Source organism: Opisthocomus hoazin, chromosome 16 (genome assembly GCF_030867145.1).
Source record: "Opisthocomus hoazin isolate bOpiHoa1 chromosome 16, bOpiHoa1.hap1, whole genome shotgun sequence".
Classification (NCBI taxonomy): Eukaryota; Metazoa; Chordata; class Aves; order Opisthocomiformes; family Opisthocomidae; genus Opisthocomus; species Opisthocomus hoazin.
In genome coordinates this window covers 18911525-18928509 of record NC_134429.1, presented here as the reverse complement: position 1 = coordinate 18928509, position 16985 = coordinate 18911525, and the positions used below count along the sequence as shown (strand labels likewise).

General features: G+C 47.7%; 1 protein-coding gene across 1 annotated transcript in view; it reads left to right on the top strand.

Annotated features, from left to right (window-relative positions):
• Positions 1–16985, top strand: part of ACAP3 (ArfGAP with coiled-coil, ankyrin repeat and PH domains 3) — a 93890-nt gene that overhangs the window by 58214 nt on the left and 18691 nt on the right. The window contains exons 5-11 of the mRNA XM_075437188.1: positions 507–565; positions 3382–3565; positions 6240–6284; positions 6720–6815; positions 7155–7229; positions 8468–8479; positions 16858–16970. Of these exons, the coding sequence (XP_075293303.1) occupies positions 507–565; positions 3382–3565; positions 6240–6284; positions 6720–6815; positions 7155–7229; positions 8468–8479; positions 16858–16970 (584 nt within the window). The remainder of the gene's footprint in view (positions 1–506; positions 566–3381; positions 3566–6239; positions 6285–6719; positions 6816–7154; positions 7230–8467; positions 8480–16857; positions 16971–16985) is intronic.

Below are 16985 nucleotides of genomic sequence, written 5' to 3'. Positions count from 1 at the left end.
GATGGTGCCCTCCTCTGGCAAAATGGGAAATGCGAGGCTCGGGAGAGACGGTTCCAAGTGGGGACTGTGAAGGCAACTGCTCCTACAAACACCCGTCTTACGAAGGTATGTTGGTGGCAAAGGTCTCTCTGCGCTATTCAGCGGTCATGATGCCAGACCCCAGCCCTGTGATGTTTCAGGGCATCATCAAGTTTTGGGGCAGTGCCCAGGCCTTGTGTTCCTGATGGTGGACTGAAATGGAATGTCCATTCTTTGTGGGCCGCTCTTGCTAGCTGCAGCGTGGCTGTGGAACCTGCAGTGCAGAAGTTCTGTGCTTGTAAGGGAGGGCTGCAGCTACAGAAAGTTGTTATCCATTATGACAGCCATCAAGTAATGGACACCACTAAGCCCAGGAGTAGTGGTGAGTCCCTAACACTGAAGGTCCTAGAGAGCATTCATGGATTTTTTGACTCCTCAATGTTTCCATGTTGTAAAAATATTCTATATTCCTTTCCCTCTCGTTTCAGATCCTGTTTGACCAGGCTCAGAGGTCAGTCCGGCAGCAGCTGCACAATTTTGTGAAAGAGTGAGTATTTGTTGTATCAGTTTGTCTTCAGCTTCTTGAACTTCTGTTGCACCTGCCCTGTGTGCACTGGAAAGAGAAATAGAACCTCCACACAACTGCTGAAGGCTCTGCTTGGAGCAGAGGAGACACTGAAGGGCAGAGGAGAGGATCTGGTTTGTGTGATGGCTATTGCTGTCATCTTGCTACACTATGATTTCGCTGCTCTGTTGTCAACGAGATGTCTTCATCCTGTTCCCAGCTCATAGTTAAAGCTGGACATGGAGCATACTTCCAGATCAGAGCATCACCCCAAAGTCTGGTAGAGTTCACCTGCAGAGCCCATCTTGGCTGCTTCTTGCTGCTCCTCTAGGTCAAACACATCCCAGAGTTCAGATCCCTGCAGAGCAGGGCCAGCTCTACATCTTATGGTGTATCTTACGTTCGATGCAGCGTTTCATTTGTGGTTTAAAGCAGTGCATGCTTGCAGAAGGGAGGAGCTTTGCTGCCAAATGCCTTCTGGGGTCCGGCAGAATCATTGCTGCCTTAGCTCCCCACGGATCGTGCTTAGTCACTCAAAGTTACAGCAGCCCTGCTCTTCTGGAGTGATGTGAGCATCCGTCTGGAAGAGGACGGACCGCAGGGCCCTTCTTGTGTGGAGGGAGCAGCTAGTCATCACCGTGCCTTCAGCTTGGAGCTTCACTGCTGGTTCAGAGTCCTTTGCTAATGGAAAGCAAGTTTACAATGCCCTGGTGCGAGCGATGCAGAATATTGCATATTAAGGATGTTAACTTGTGCGTGGCAGGCCTGAGGTGCAGAAGAACTGGTCCCAGGGCGTTATCTGGATGGAGACAATCTGTATTGTTGATCAAGCCTCTTGGCAGGCTGTCTCTGCCATGGCTGCATTAGCACAGTTCCTCCGAGTGCCCCTCTTCCCCAGGGCTGGTACCCAGCACAGTGTGGGATGCCCTCAGCTGAATGTAGGTCAGGGAGGCAGCTGAGGACCTCAGCTAAGCAGGAGCTGGTTGCCATGGGAATGGGTAATTGCATCTGAATCCCTCAGCAGCTGTGGGCTTGAGGGAGGCAAGAGGTCCCTAGCTGACCCCCCCTGTTCCTCATCCCCAGCTTCTTGCCTGGCACTCACCCTACCCCCACCTTCTCTATAATCATTTCTCTGATGAGCTCAGATTTAATCTGCTGAAGGCTGGCAGTCAGAAGGGGGAATTTCACCTTCATTTTGGATCTGTCATCTTTTCAGCATCTTTGCAACTTACTCTTTTTTGCACTTGTACTGCTCCACCTCTGTACTTGCAGGCCCCGGTGCTTTAATCTTTGCATTGCTCCTGCCCTTGGTTGGAAGATAATTTCTACGCTTGGGACCATTTTGAATAATCTACCGAGGGTCAATCTGCACCTTCCTGGCTGGGGATGGGCACAAAGGAATAATGGGAACTGTGCCCTTGCCTGGCGATTCATCCATGTCTGAGAGGGCAATGTTTTCCCTCTAACCTGTCCTCCCTGTCCCCAAGCCCTGAAGGGCTTTGCCTGGTCTGTGTCCGTGGTACACGCAGGAGAGGTCAGCTTGCCCTGCTCGTGCTGTCAGTAGCCAAATGCTGTGGGACTGCCTCAGCACGATCCCAGGCCGCAGACCTTGCTGAAGAGGGGGCTTTTGTTAGTGAAGTCTTGAGGTTGCAGTCGTGCTGCTGCAGCCTGGCTTGGAGCTAGCTGAGAATTGCTGGCAGTATCGCACGCCTCGACCTCTGCTCCTTTCCACTGGGGATATGCACAGGTGAGGAAGCCGTTCTCTCCAGAGCTGGGTCAAAAGCTGTGTGAAATCCCCACAGCCCTATGCAAAAAGTGACCCAAAAATGAAAAAAGTGACCCTGTTTTTTTCCTGTGAATGGAGCTAGGTGGCCATGTAACTCAGCAGCCCTGAGCATTGAGGGCCATGTGAAGAACCAGCACCCACCAGAACAGTGATCCAGTCACTTGTATTTTCATTTATCCTTACTGCCCCTGCCCGTGGTAGATTCTCTTGGCCAGGGGCTGTTCCATACAGAAGTATATGCAGCTTCAAACAGTTTGTCACAGGGCAGAGTTCAGCATTTACTGTCATGTTTAACTGAGGCTCTTCATCTTCCCTAGGGCAAAGAATAAGTGGATGCTACTTATTTACTGACAGTTTTGAACTACTTTAAGTTATAACAAGTTATAATTGAGGTAATCAGAGCTCCGCTGGACAGAAAATAAGTGTTTATTAACAGCTGCTGTAAATCAGCATTGCTGCTTCCAACTCCTGAGGAACGAGGGCCACTTGTAAGAGCTTGTGTTCAGGAATTGCTGTCCTCACTTCTTTGTGGTCATGGAACTCAAATCAAGTCCTGCCTGAATAGTACCTGCTATTTAATTAAAACAGCAACCAAACAAATTCAAAAAAACCTGCCTGTTGCTATACCCTTACAGCCTCCTCTCTGCCCCTGCAAAGCAGACCCCTGATCCCCTCTGAGGTGTCCTAGGTGTAAATAAAACTTTAGAGGTTTGTATTGTGGATTGTGTATTTCCAAATGCAAACATTAATAAACGTGCCTATTATAAAAGGGAAGAAGAATAGTCAAATGTCTGGATACTACAGTCAGACAAGACAGAATCAGCGAGAGATGCACATGAATGGCCTGGCTGCCTTAGTTGAATGCTCTGTCCTGAATTTGAGAAGTAGCTGGTTTTACTGTTTTCAAAGTGAAATATGAAGCATGTGTTTTCACAGGTAGGTTCTGCTGGTATCAGCAATATTCTAGCTGCTTTGTAGCAATGTTTCTCACCATCTCCTCTTTGGGTTCCAGTGATGTCCGGAAGTTCAAGGAAACCAAGAAGCAGTTTGACAAGGTGCGAGAGGACATGGAGATTTCACTGGTGAAGAATGCCCAGGCGCCTCGGCACAAGCCCCATGAAGTAGAGGAGGCAACAGGCACCTTGACCATAACCAGAAAGTGTTTCCGGCATCTGGCCCTGGACTATGTGTTGCAGGTTGGTGTCTGTGCCTCCAGCTCTGACTGGATCTCCCAGCACAGAACAAGGCATCACTGGTAAATCGCTAAATAATCTGCTGTAGGGAATGAAGTTGAGGGGTGAGAGGTGGCCAGTAGGGTCTTGCAGCTGGGTTCGAAAAGGATTGCTGATCCACTGGACGTTTCACCCTCTGCCCCCTGAGGCAGGGAGTCCTTAGGACTGGTGTGTGATGGAGCATGGAACCACCAAGGTTTGCTCTAGTTTCAGGCACTGGTGTAGTTGCACCACTATGAACCCACGTATGGCTTAGCAAAGCCCTGTACTGCAGTAGGTCTCGGGGTTCATGGAGCTGCCTTTTGGCATAATCCAGCTTGTCTATATGAAAGAGTAGACTGTGCTGGTCTGAGAAGACCTTCACTGGTGGGGCTGCGAGTTCTGCGGCTGATCACATGTGCTTGAAATAGTCACAGGATGTTGGTATAAGTGGTGTGAGAGAGGGAGGCCCTTTGCAAATCTGCAGCTGCTTTGATTTTTAGAACTCTCCAGAGAGAGTGGTGAAACAGGGTCATGAAACCACTGAGAGGGACCGAACACAACGCTGTCAAGTGTTCTCTGCAAGTCATTGTCTTCTCCTACATGTAGAACATGTCCTTAAGGGCAAATATCTGGATCTGTGTGCACACATGAACATCCGTGTGTGTGGACTTGTTCATGCCAGAAACTCCAGAAGGATGTGTGTGCATGTGCAAATAGCCTCTGGATGGATGGATGTGTACATATACGTATGTGGACGGCGCATACCTGCATATGTTGCAACAGTGGAAATTCCAGTTGAATAGAAGGTAAAAAAGTTTAGAGTTATGCAGTGCTGGAACAGGGACCCAAATTGGTTCACAGTCAATGGGACCAGGCTCTGAGCAACTTCATCTAGCTTTGAGTCAGTCTTGCTTTGCCCAGGCAGTCGGACAGATAACTTCTGGAGGTCCCTTCCAACCTGTGTTATGCTATGAGTCTGTGTGGGAATGTGTTCTTACCCATGTTTACGCCTTTGCATGGCACTGATATGACTCTTCAAGTCTGTGACATGTTCTCCTTCCTAAAAACACTACAGTGTACCTGAGAAGGGAAATCTTAGTCATTTTTTCAGTGGGAGGAATTTTAAACACACTGCCTTAAACTGAATTTTTCTTCCCACTGGTAGATTTCCTGCAGGAACATTCACTTACTGCACCCAGAATGGTCAAGGATTTTTCTTTGAATCATTCATCAGCTTCATGTCAAGGCTGTCCTTTCAGGTGGTGTGGAGGGCACTGTATTGGCAGAAAAGTCCCAGTTGGTGGTCCTGGAAATGCTAGATGCAGAAAATCTTGCAACCAGCATCCTCCGTTTTGTCCCCAGCCTCCAGACACAGACCCTGTTTTGTGGATCTGTTGCACCTTACGCATCTTGCAGAACTCATCTTCATCATCCTTGACTTTGTCAACAGGCTTCAAATTGGCATGGTCAAACTTGAAGGATTACTTGCACACCTTGAAGAGAGCCAGAAAGACCAGGACCCAGTGAAGCACAGTTCAGGGCAAGACTTTTCACTGTAATGTAGCACATTTCCATTATTATAGTGGCAGTTTTATATAAATATATAAATATTTATATTATAAATGGCCAGGAGGTGTTACTAGTGTGGGGTGAAACTGTTGGTATAAAGCAGGGATACTATTTCCAGCCGTTTTTTTATTAAAATACCTAGTATACTGGGTGCAGACAGGAGGTATCTAGGAGGCTGGGGATATACCTGAACTACTTTATCTCCCCTCCCATGTTGTGCTATTCATTTGTCACGTTGGAAATTATATTCTTAGCCTCTGACTTTTTTATTTTTAAATCTCAAGGATATTTTTCAATTCCAGATCCTTGGCCAAGTATGAGAGAAATGTACTGGGTCTCACAGTTTTCCTTTGTCCCCACTTAAAGGAGATTTGCAATAGTTTTATCTTTGTTTCCAAGAGGTGCTGGTGGTTGTAGTCTCACTGGTAGAGTGAGGAAAACTGGAAACATACCCTGCCTCTCTTGTTCTTCCTACATACCTCATAGTCCTTGGTTATTCCAGTGTTCATGTTTTTCCTTTCAGGGTAAAGAATGTTCACTCCAAAACATGCTGCAACTGCTCGATTGCATGGAGTAGGGGTTAGGACTCATTTTCCCAGTGGCATAGGATGATACTGGAGAGAGAGAAAGAATTGGGACGTAGCACCTTGCTGTGTTGTGCCCAAGGTTTTACGGTAGGGATTTTAGATGGACATTCTCGATCAAAGATACAGGCAGTGAGCTGTGAGGTGGTACATCTCAGCCTGCTAAGAGAAATCAAAGCACTGACCTGGTAATTAAACTTCTCCTTTATTTGATACCAAATTGCACTCTGGGGTCACTGTTGTCAGCCTATGTACAGATGCACATCTAGCGGTGACCTTAATCAGTAGCAGCCCATGTCAAACAATGCATCTATGCTGTTCCCTTTTTATTCCACCTGGAACAAACCAGAACGGTCTTTTCAGAAACTAACTTTCTGGAACTGTCCTTGAATGGTTTGTGGTTTGCTGCTAGGGGTATTGCTGCGAGTTGTTCATGCTTAGATCTCTATGCCAGACTGCTTAACAGTGCTGATGCTGAGAGTCTTGTCTTGATTCATTCACAGATCAATGTCCTGCAGGCCAAGAAGAAGTTTGAAATACTGGATGCGGTAAGGGCTCTGTGTTTTCTGTGGCTGCTCTCAGTGACTCAATGAAAGGCAGCCCTCTCCATTTCAGGTTGCATGGGTCACCATACCGACTCCTCGGTCTGCCCTGGAGATACTGTCTGGGACGGCTGTGGGGGCTGCAGGTATGCTAATGAGAGCGGAGAACGAAGGACCAGCAAGATACTCCGCAGGCCAGAACTGGAGGGGACTTTCAGGGGTGAAGGACACTGCTTTGTGCTCCAAGCAGGGGTTACCTGATAGTGTGGAAGGATTTGTGAGAGGAGGAAAGGAGAAGAGGCATCTAATTAATAGATTGCTTTGGGAAGGGAAAGGATTAGACCTTGATGAGGGATGTTTGTGGATAATAAGGGATAAGGACTTTTCACACTCACATTGTCCCAGAACCTGTTCTGACCTGGCTATTGTTTCCCTCCCCAGATGCTGTCCTTCATGCATGCCCAGTACACCTTCTTCCAGCAGGGCTACAGTCTTCTCCATGAACTGGATCCCTACATGAAGAAACTAGCCACAGAGGTGAGGGGACAGGGAATGTGGTTTATTCAGTCTGCTTGGTGGTAGCCCTTCACCCTGGAAGGACATCCTCTCCCCTATTCAGCTACCGTACTTGGCAGTCAGGGAGTGGGGAGAGCCTCATGCTTGTTGGGTGTTGGATGAGCCATGCTGCGCTATGAGGTGAGAGCCAAGAGCTATGGCAACCTGAAGTGCACATCCAAACACAGGCCTTTTCCGCTCTTGTGGGGACTTGGGGTGTTACGTAGCGCTGGTGTAATCCCGGAGCAGGAAAGCAGAGATGGACAGTGGCTCATAAACCTCCTTCCTGACTTTTATACCTGTTGTTCTCCCTGCCTTTAGCTGGACCAGCTGGTGATTGATTCTGCAGTGGAGAAGAGGGAGATGGAGCACAAGCATGCGCTGATACAGCAGAGGGTGAGTCCTGGGACTGCAGCTCGGTGCAAGCAGCACTCCTCCCCATCAGTGTGGTTGTCTGGATCACGCAGTGGTAACTGCCATCTGCCGAGGAGCCTTGCTGGGGTAGTCCTTCACAGCCTGGAGCTGGAGGAGCAGAAGTTGTTGAGATATCATAACCTTGTGGATGCTGGGAGGTCTAGCTAAGTAGCTTGGCCTGATCCAATGCAGGGCATTCGGCTGCTGACACATCTGAGGACACAGGGAGGACCCTGTGTCAAGGCACCTTGGGGGTTTACTCAGCTTGGCCTCAGCAAGCCGCCTTCCTTTGTCTCCCTCTTTGCTACTGAAGATGTGGGAAGATTTAAAGGTTCATGTTCTGTAAATGGCTCTGAGATAGAGGAGTGGATGTAAGTGTTTGTAGTTGCCTGTGAGAACAACTTGACTGTGTAGAAGAGCTGCTTTTGGGGAGAGACTAGAGCACTTGTCTCCCCCCCCACCTTCTTTTCTTCTCTTATTCTCTCCCCCAGTCTCACATCCTTCCCCTGGCTGAGCAAGCTAGCTTTTATCTGGCAAGCCCTATGATCTCCAGCTACTTCAGTAGCAATGGGTGTCCCTGCTGACACTTCTCCTTGCCCCGTGGTGAGGCAGCAGTGTGGCAGCATGTCCAGCCCAACCAGATGTCCAGAGTGCCTGCTAAATCATCCAGCACATGCATGAGTGGATGCTCTCCTTTGGTACCTGTAGACAGGACTTGGTGCGGCGCCTTTTGGCTGTTCATAGGGAGCTCACGCTGCACTGAAGTGATGCTAATGGGTTGTGGGGGAGAGGAGTGTGCCCCAGTGAACTTCTCTCATGCACATCTGCTCCAAATGGCAGTTCCAATGATTCTTGCTTAGCTCCTGTGACATGACATGGCTACAGCCTTGAGGAGCAGAGCTTTGGAAAGGTCCATGGGGACCCAAGGGACAGAGCTGTCATGGCTGAGCAAGCTGTTTTTGGCTGAGCTGTGGTAGCCCACTGTGTGTGCTCTCACTTGCTGTAGTTAGGAGTAACCACCAGGAACTGGCAAGATAATAGGATTTATTATCAAACAAGTCTGAGCCTTCAGTAGGGAGGCATCTTTGGTTAACGTGGACTCTGAGTTTTCCAGACCATTCATCTGGGAATGATTCCAAATCCAAAGCTTGTAGAAATATCAACTAATGTTTTTTTTCTTTTCCTTCTCTTTTTCATGGATTGCTGACCTGCCCCTGCAGACCCTGCTGCAGGTGAGTACCCTCATGTATTTCCTTCTTGTGGCATCTTCATTGCTCAGAACTAGCACTTTGCTCTGGATATTCACTAAGTCCTGCCATTGAAAGCAAAATGAAGAAACCTTGCTGTGGCGTTAGTGCTGCAACCTGAACATGGTGATGTAATTTTAAAGCCCAGTTTCAGGTGAGTTTGGTTTCATCCTCATCAAAGCTGTTTTCAGTCCTGTGCTAAAAGATGATTTTGGTTCCCTCTGCTCTGTGTGGTGGTCAGTCTTGCCTTGGAGCTCGGCATTGCAGTGGCAGCAGTACTGAGCTGGCACATAATACGTGTTTGGTGCTCAGGAGCCTTTGAGAACTGTGAGGCTGGTGGGAGGTGAATTGGCTTGCATGGGCTCATAACAGAGGGTGTTGGTGGATTTTCAACGTGTACACATGCTCTCATGCTCTGTGGGTGCAGTGAGAAGGAAATTCAGACTGGAGCCCTGAGAAATAGCTGTTCATGAGCCAAGCCCTGAGCAGGAATCGCTAAGGAGTTCGTATCTGGCAGGCACTTGTGTGGATCAATACTTCTCAGCAGGAGGAATAAGTGACCATTTTTTTTCTTTTCATTGCTCTCTCAAAAATGTCGTAACCCAGGAAATGGAAGCGTAACAAGATTTGAAAGCTAATGACAGACATTGCCTGTGCATGTGCTGCCTTTGGTTAAGTGTTCGGGTTGGGGGAGGGGTTAAATCCATTTGTGAACTCTCAGTTCCCCTGGGACTCTGCTGGAGCGATGACTTCATTCTGGGAACGTGGAAAATCTCTCTGGTGCAGTGCATCTCTGTTAAATCTCTTTACGTGGCTTTGACTGGACTAGCAGGGAATGAAGCAGAGGTCAGGTTCCAAGAAGCAGCAATTACTCTTCGTCAGGACACATGCATAGAGCTGCGGCCCTCAGTGTGGATAAGCTTGTAAGAGAGCTGAACATCCCTACTGCAATTTAGGATTTAAAGCTTCCTGCCTGGAAATGTTATGGGATGGCTTTTCAGCTGCTCTGGGTCAGCGCTGCTCCTCCCTTTACAATGGAGCATGGCACTCTGCATCTGGTGAGCATCTCGCCGTCTCCAAAGGGAGCACAGCACGTGTTTGAATATTTGTCTTTGTGCTGAGCCCAGAATACCCTCTGGGCTCTTGAAAAATTTGGAGATTTAGTTGTGCTTAATTAGAGAGGAGTGGCAGAAGTATCCCTTTTTCTGTCAGCACAGTGTCTTCCCAAACAGCCTGCTAAGGCATGACAGGAAGGAAGGGAATCCAGTTTAAACAATACATTTTGAAGTGTTCCTGGGATGAGCAAGCCATCCCAATTCTGATAGGTCTTTGCTCGTTGAATTGTCTTCAGGCAGCTTTGTGAGGCATGGAGGGCAGCCTTCTAAGAGCCAAGTTCAGAAGTTTCATTGTTTTATTATTGTTTTAATTAAAATAAATTCAGTGGGAGAGAAACTCAGCACAAATCTTGACTGTTTTCTTTGATCCTGGAATTCAGGTGCCTTTTTCCTATGACACCCTTTTCCTATCTTCCCTCACAGAACATCTACCACCTTTGGGGCAGATTCCTAGGGCAGCTATCATTTCAAGCTGTCATTTTGACCGCTGCCCTTTCTGCCTTCCCATCTCCAAAACATTGAAGAGCTCCGCTGGGAGCTTCACACTTCGTATGAAAATAATGCTCACGTATCCAAAAAGGGTTCCAATGAAATCAGCAAGAGGAAAGGAAGAGTCTCGGTTTTTAAGGGCTGCAATAAATATTTGGATTATCCTCCTGTTGTGCAAAGAGGGGAGAGCTGAAGGCAGGGGTGCCTTTCTTCTGACCCTGGGGGGGATGCATGTGTGCAGGGATTGCCGTATGGAATACATTCTTCCAAAGGCTGAGGAGATAGTCCTGTAGCTTCCCACAGTTCTCTTCTGCGTTGAACTAAACTGTCTTCAACCACATGTGTAATGAGTTTGTGTGTTTTTATGTGGGTTGCTTCAGATGGATGCACAAAGACACACAGGGGCTGGTGTAGGATGGACAACTTAGGAGAAAAACTTTGGAGAACTTAGCACTGAAACACACAGGCCTAGGAATTCTTTCCAAGGAGAAATGGCAATGTTTAAACCAGTCCTCCTGAGCAGATCCAGACCTTCACTGCACCAAAACAGGCCAGTCTCTGAAAGTGGAAGGATACAGGGCTGTAGAACAGCTCCTTGCAGCCCCGTACCTATTCCCTGGTCCGGAGTGGTGGGGGAAGCAATCGTGCTTCTGTTGCCTGTTTGCATGGGGAGGACTGAGTGCCGAGGCAGAGCTCTCTGCCTTGTTCAGTCCAGCTGGTAGATGACAAACTAGGGGCCATATGGTACTTCAGCACCCTGGTTTTGTGGCTGCAGGGGTGGAATTACTGGCCCAAGCGTGGCCCTGCTGGGGAAGCTGGGGGAAGCAGACCCTGCTGGAGGCAGACAAGCCTGGCTCTGTTAAGGTCAGGGAGCCACTGGGTGAGCATCTTCCTGTCAACTTTGCTCTGTGTTGCCTGGCTTCTCCCACTCCCTTCTGTGCCGCCGTGACAGCTGTATGGTAATTAGCCCTTGCTCTAAGCTGATTGAGTGTGAATAGGAGGCAGGAGGAGGGGGTATGCGGGTGGTCCCCAGAGGCCAGCAGACTTTCTTGGACTTGTGCCCCTTGCTTTGACAGAGCTCACAGCTTCCCAAAATGGAGTAGGAGGGGTAAAGGAGAAGGGGCTGAAAAAGAAATCCCTCCTTCCCTGCCAGCCCACGGTGCTTAGCAGAGATGCTATTCTAGAGAGAGAGAGAGGAGGTGCAGAGCTGCTCCCTGCTCGCTAGGCAAGAGCAGCAAAACCTCCCTTGCAGCTGGCATCATGAAGATCTTCAGCAGGCTGGAATACCTCCTGGTAAGGAGACTCCTGCAGGGTTCGGTTTGGCTTGGGGAGAAAGTTTAGAGGGGCCTTTTCCCTGGGGGAGCAAGGGTTGTGCCTGGAGGACCTTGCTTGCTGGTGTGACCCGAAAGCAAGTACAGCTTTATTGCCGCAGGAGAACGATGCGTATGGTTCTGTTTCTGGGATGGAAAAGCTCCGGGGCAGGGCACAGATCTCGGTGCATCATCTGCTGGCAAGCTGCAGAGCAGGGAGATCATTTGGCATTAGGAAATTCAAGAAACAAAAGGTCTGTAAATGGGATTTGGCAGGAATGAATGAAAGCTGTCTGCGCAGAACGGGAATGTAGGTGGGTGAGTCCTCCTCCAAATTCCATCTGCCTCTGAGGGTCTTGGATTGTACACGGTGCATGCAGAGGTAAAAATAGCCAGCTAGAGAAAAGGTTGAAACACAATCAGGCACCAGGAGAGAGCAGAATGTGCATGCACCAGTGTTCGTGTGGAAGAGGGGTGTGTGCGTCTTCAGGGAATGTAAATATTCCTCTGAATTCTGTTCTCTTTAGAATCGAATAGCCAAAGTAGTCACAGCTTTTAACTCGCCTCCAGGAGAAGTTCTTTTCAAGGCATGGATGTATACATAACATTGTACATAATATTATAGTTAAATACTTAGCATCATTGGTTAATTAAGTAAAGAGGGCACTCTTGGATAAAGCCTTTGTCTTCTATGAGGGAAAGCATGTATCGCGTGTGTTATCGCTGATCCTAAACAGTATTGACTGAAAATAAAATAACATTGAGGTTTGGTAGTAAGATATGTTTCTCTGAATATCCAAAACCACCTGAACTGAAATGATTCACTGGTCACAATTGCCTTGTTTTGATAGCGTTTTCTATCACTAGAAATTAAAACATTGTACGGAAAAGGACGGTGTCACTATTTCCACGTTGGATTGATACACTGAGGGGGCAATGCTGTGGCTTTTCAGGGAGGGCCATTGCCATAGTGATTGTATTTTGAAGAATTTTAAGGAAGTCTTGGTATTTTAGAGAAGTTCTGTCTGTTCTCAGCCAGGTGTTGTGCCCTTTGGGATGGGAACGAGCCCATGAGCAAGACGTTCCCACTTCAGTGGGTATGCCCTTCAGCAGGGCTTCTGACTTAGAAGATTCCCCCTTGCCCCAAGGATTCCAGGCTAGTGAGGGGCATCTTCACTCTTCATATTCAGTCTGTTCACTGAAGCTGGGGATTTATTTAGTTTCATCAGCTGTTTTCTCTGCATAAATTGCTGGCTTCACGGGAGCCATTGGAAGAGCTTGCCTGGCCTCTGCAACGCGAGCAGGCTCTGTGCGTGGTCTGTGGGACTCGGTTCTTAGCCGAGTGGCCCATGAGGCAACCTTCAAATAGGGGGATTTCTTTTTGTTTTTGCTTTTTTTCCTTGTTTCATGGGTCTGTGCGGGTGCTGGGTTTCTGCTTTCCATTTGCTGGTTTGAAAGCATCCCCACTAATGTCCTTTTCCCCATCCCTGTGGCTGTGTCTCGTGGAATGCGTGACTTCATTGTTGCTTCAGCAGCGTTCAGTGTGGAAACCACTGATGTCACTTCTAAAAGAATATCAGTTCCCAGGCAGCGCCGTGTGTGAACTCGGAGTGACAGGGCTGAGAAGGGGAGGGAACACTGGGATAAGATTGGTGTGACTTACTGGAAGTCGGTGAAGGGAAGGGAAGCAGATGATGGCAGAGGTCTGCTTTCTTATTTTGGAAGACATCTGATTGATTTTACCAACGTGTGATCCAACGTGTCGCTGCTGTTGCTGATCGTGATTGCACATGCAGTTGTAGCCAAAGCCATTCAGATCCCAATCCTAGGAAGCCTTTTCCATGTCAAGCATTTTTTCATATGACAATGAGGTGCTAAATGCAGACTTCATAAATCAGTCCAAACTCATTTAGAGCAGACTTGCCTATGCTGTGTGCATTGCAATGATGGGAAGAATCCGGTAAAAGATAGTTTAATAAAGTCATACATTAAACTCTCATGTGTAGCATGAAATGGAAAAAGATGGGCCAAGAGAAAGCATACGTGTGTGCTCTTTTACTCTGCTTTGTCAAGGTGAAGATTTGAATCAAGAAAGTTACTTGGAATATTGTAGAATGGGTGACATGTTCCTTCTGCACCAGCACCTCCCAGACATCACGTCTTGGCTTACAAGGCTGGAAGGCTTTTATTTTCTAGTTCTATGTGGAGTCAGGCAGTCCACAGATGTGCTGCATCCCTTGTGAGATTCAGACGTACTGATGATGTGGTTCATGTGCTTGGCAGCGGCAGTGTCTGTCTGCCAGGACCATTTGACTTATTTCCCAGAACTCACAGGATCAAAAGCTTTGTGTCAATCATAGAACGGTCTGGGTTGGAAGGGACCTTTCAAGGCCATCCAGTCCAACCCTCCTGCACTGAGCAGGGCATCTTCAACCAGATCAGGCTGCTCAGAGCCCTGTCCAACCTGACCTTGAATGTTTCCAGGGATGGGGCATCGACCACCTCTCTGGGCAACCTGTGCCAGGGCTTCACCACCCTCAGCATAAAAAAAGTCTTCTTTATATCCAGTCTAAATCTACCCACTTTTCATTTAACAGCATTACCCTTTGTTCTGTCACAATGGGCCCTGCTAAGAAGTCTGTCCCCACCTTCCTTATAAGCCTCCTTTAAGTACTGAAAAGCCACAAGAAGGTCTCCCCGGAGCCTTCTCTTCTCCAGGCTGAACAGCCCCATAGTAACAGAACAGACACAGGGACACGTGAAGGAAAGGTCTGCCATTAAGGGGATTCATTGTCACACATCTGTGTGTATCCAGCTGTGGGTACATACTACCATGATGTTTCAGCACCATTGGCAAGATGATCTCCTCAGACAGTTTCTAAGCTAGCTTTGACCTGGAACGAGGTTTCAACAGATGTTTTGGTAACTCTTTTTCAATAGTTCTGGTAAGAAAGTTCCCTGTATGGGCTACAGCAAGAAGATGTTCCTGGGAGTTTGCTTTTTAAGCCTATAGCTTAAAGTCACTCTGGTGTGCTGGAAGTTTCACAATTGCACTTGCCATGACTTTGCCTCTCAGCTGCCCGAGCCATTTCTGTACTTCTCCCTTTTGGCCTTTGCCTGGCAGTGAACGGAAAAAATCATTCTGATCATGGGGACAACTTCTGGATTTTTCTTTTTTTCCACCCTCCCCTTTACTTCATTTGTGTCTCAACACTCAACAACCTTGTAGGAAAGATTTCAGGTGCTTCCAAGCAGAGTGCAATGGAATGGAACAAAGTGCCCCTGAGGATCAGACTGCTGCGTGCCCCAGAGATAAGAGGCAGGCTGGTCCTTATCCCTCAGATCTCTCCCTTGATTTCTACCTGCTTTACAAATCCAGCTTATAGCTCTGGTTGATGTGCTCTGCCCTCCACTGCCCTGCAGTAGTTCTGTTGATAGCAGTGGAGTTGCTCAGGAATTACCCCAGCAGAAATATGAGCAGAATTTGGCCTGGGGATGTTTCCTAACCAGTGAGAGAACAAGGAAGAGAGATCTTCAAGTAATGCAAACAGAAGCCATTCTTCCCAGCACCACGTTTCTGTGTTTGGACATCATCCAGATGACTTTCTGTCATCTCAAGCGTATATGCACTTGGTGTTTCAGTGTATAATTTTCTCTAAAACTGGGCTTGGTGCAGGTTAGACTTCTTTCAAAGGCAAGGAACAACTCCATGTGCCTTCAGCTGTTCTGCTTCAACCATTCAGTTTGCAGAGAGCTGTAATACAACACAGACTCAGTGAGGTTAAATTCACACCTGGCTTGACTCCACTGATTTTTAGTGGATTTACCCTAGTGACGCGTATGGCCCATCTGCTCCTCCTGCACTCATCAGCAATATATCCTTCTTCCCATCACACTGCTTGGTTGTATAAGGCCAGCTGAAGAAGTCAGATGATTATATTTAGACCCTCCCCACTTATTTTTACCTCTTCCACAAAGTGAGGCACAGCTAAGGGGTCATTTCTAAGACTTGCTTGGAAGAGTTTTGCCCTACGCTTGCTGTGTGCTTTTCAGCAAAGCCCAGATTTTGGATGTTTGCATTATTTGTTATGAAACAGTGCAGATTTGCATCAAATGTATAGAATTGTCACTTTGGAGCAGCTCTACAACAATCACACGTGCAAATAGCTATGAGTTAGAGGAAAATTTCTTCTAGCCTTTGTTTGCAATATACACGTGAAAGACATCTGCAGAGGAGGACCCCCATGGGATTCACCCTCTTATGGCAAGAAAATTTGGAGCTGAGCAGACCTCTCTTAATTGGATGCCTTGCAGCAGTTTCTAGTGTCTAATTGGGCATCATGCTGTCTTTCCAAGGAATGACTCAGTCCTGTCCCATTACATCTCCGCCTCCTGTATCAGTATTAGTCTTATTATGACACCTCCCAGGCAAGCTCGCATCTCTGAACATGAAAATAACTCATCTTAATGAGAGTGAAGTGCGTGTTGCCTGGCAACACAGCATCGCAAGGGTCTTCATGTGCTGAGCTAGGAAAGGCACTTAACTTAATGGGGTTGTTTTCACTGCACTGTTGTGTCTTTGAACCAAGTTGTGTGGGGGGAAATATTTGGTCTTGAGAGGGAGGGAGGTGTGGGTAGAGTGCATCATTAGAGTGGAATCTGTGTGCAAAAAGACAATGTGCCTTAGTTCCCCAGGTTAGAGGGGAAGGTCATTTAGGTTTTGTGACCTAGTTTCTCCTGGGAAAGAGGCAGACCGTTGCCCAGAGAGAAGGCTCCCGTGTTCTGTGAGAGCAGCTGCTATTCTCCCTGCTCTGTGTCTTGCTCACCAGCTGTCAGAATCCATGAGATCTATCTGGTGAATCAGTGCCAAACCGAACAAATCAGCTCTGACTGGTAGCATAGTGAGAGAATGGAGCGAGCGCAGATTGGAGGTGGCATATGATGCTAGCTGATGAAAATGGAATTGATAAGTCTTCCCCTCTAGAAATCATCATGCCTGTTTTCCTTGTGTGAAAAGGCTGGGGTTTGCAAGGGGCCAGGAACAGAACAGACCAGAGAGGTGGCAGCAGCATTGCTAACTCACTTGGCCAGTGAAAAGCACCTCTGTTGCTTTGTTTCCCATGGCAGACCACCCCAAATATTGGGAATTTTTGGCCCTCGTGATGATAAGCTGCCTGTCTTTCTCCTTATCAGCTACCAGAGGGGGGAAATACAGCATTTATAGCACTTTCCTGCAAACAACAGGGACAGATAAGCTTACTGGCATGAGGATAATTCACGACTGCTATTCATGGCTGCAGCCCGCTAAGGCATAGGGATACGCTGTGACAGACGGCTCTTCCTGAACCTTAGGGTCTTGGCAGAGACGTTTTTCTCTTCTTGATGCTTTGATTAGGCTCATCTCCATCTGGGTCGTGGAGAGCGCAGTCACGTTAGTCTCTATTTGCAGGACTTCTCCTATGATGACTCAAAGGTGGAGTTTAACGTTGATGCCCCGAATGGAGTGGTGATGGAAGGCTACCTCTTCAAGAGAGCTAGCAATGCTTTCAAAACGTGGAATCGGTGAGTAATAACTCG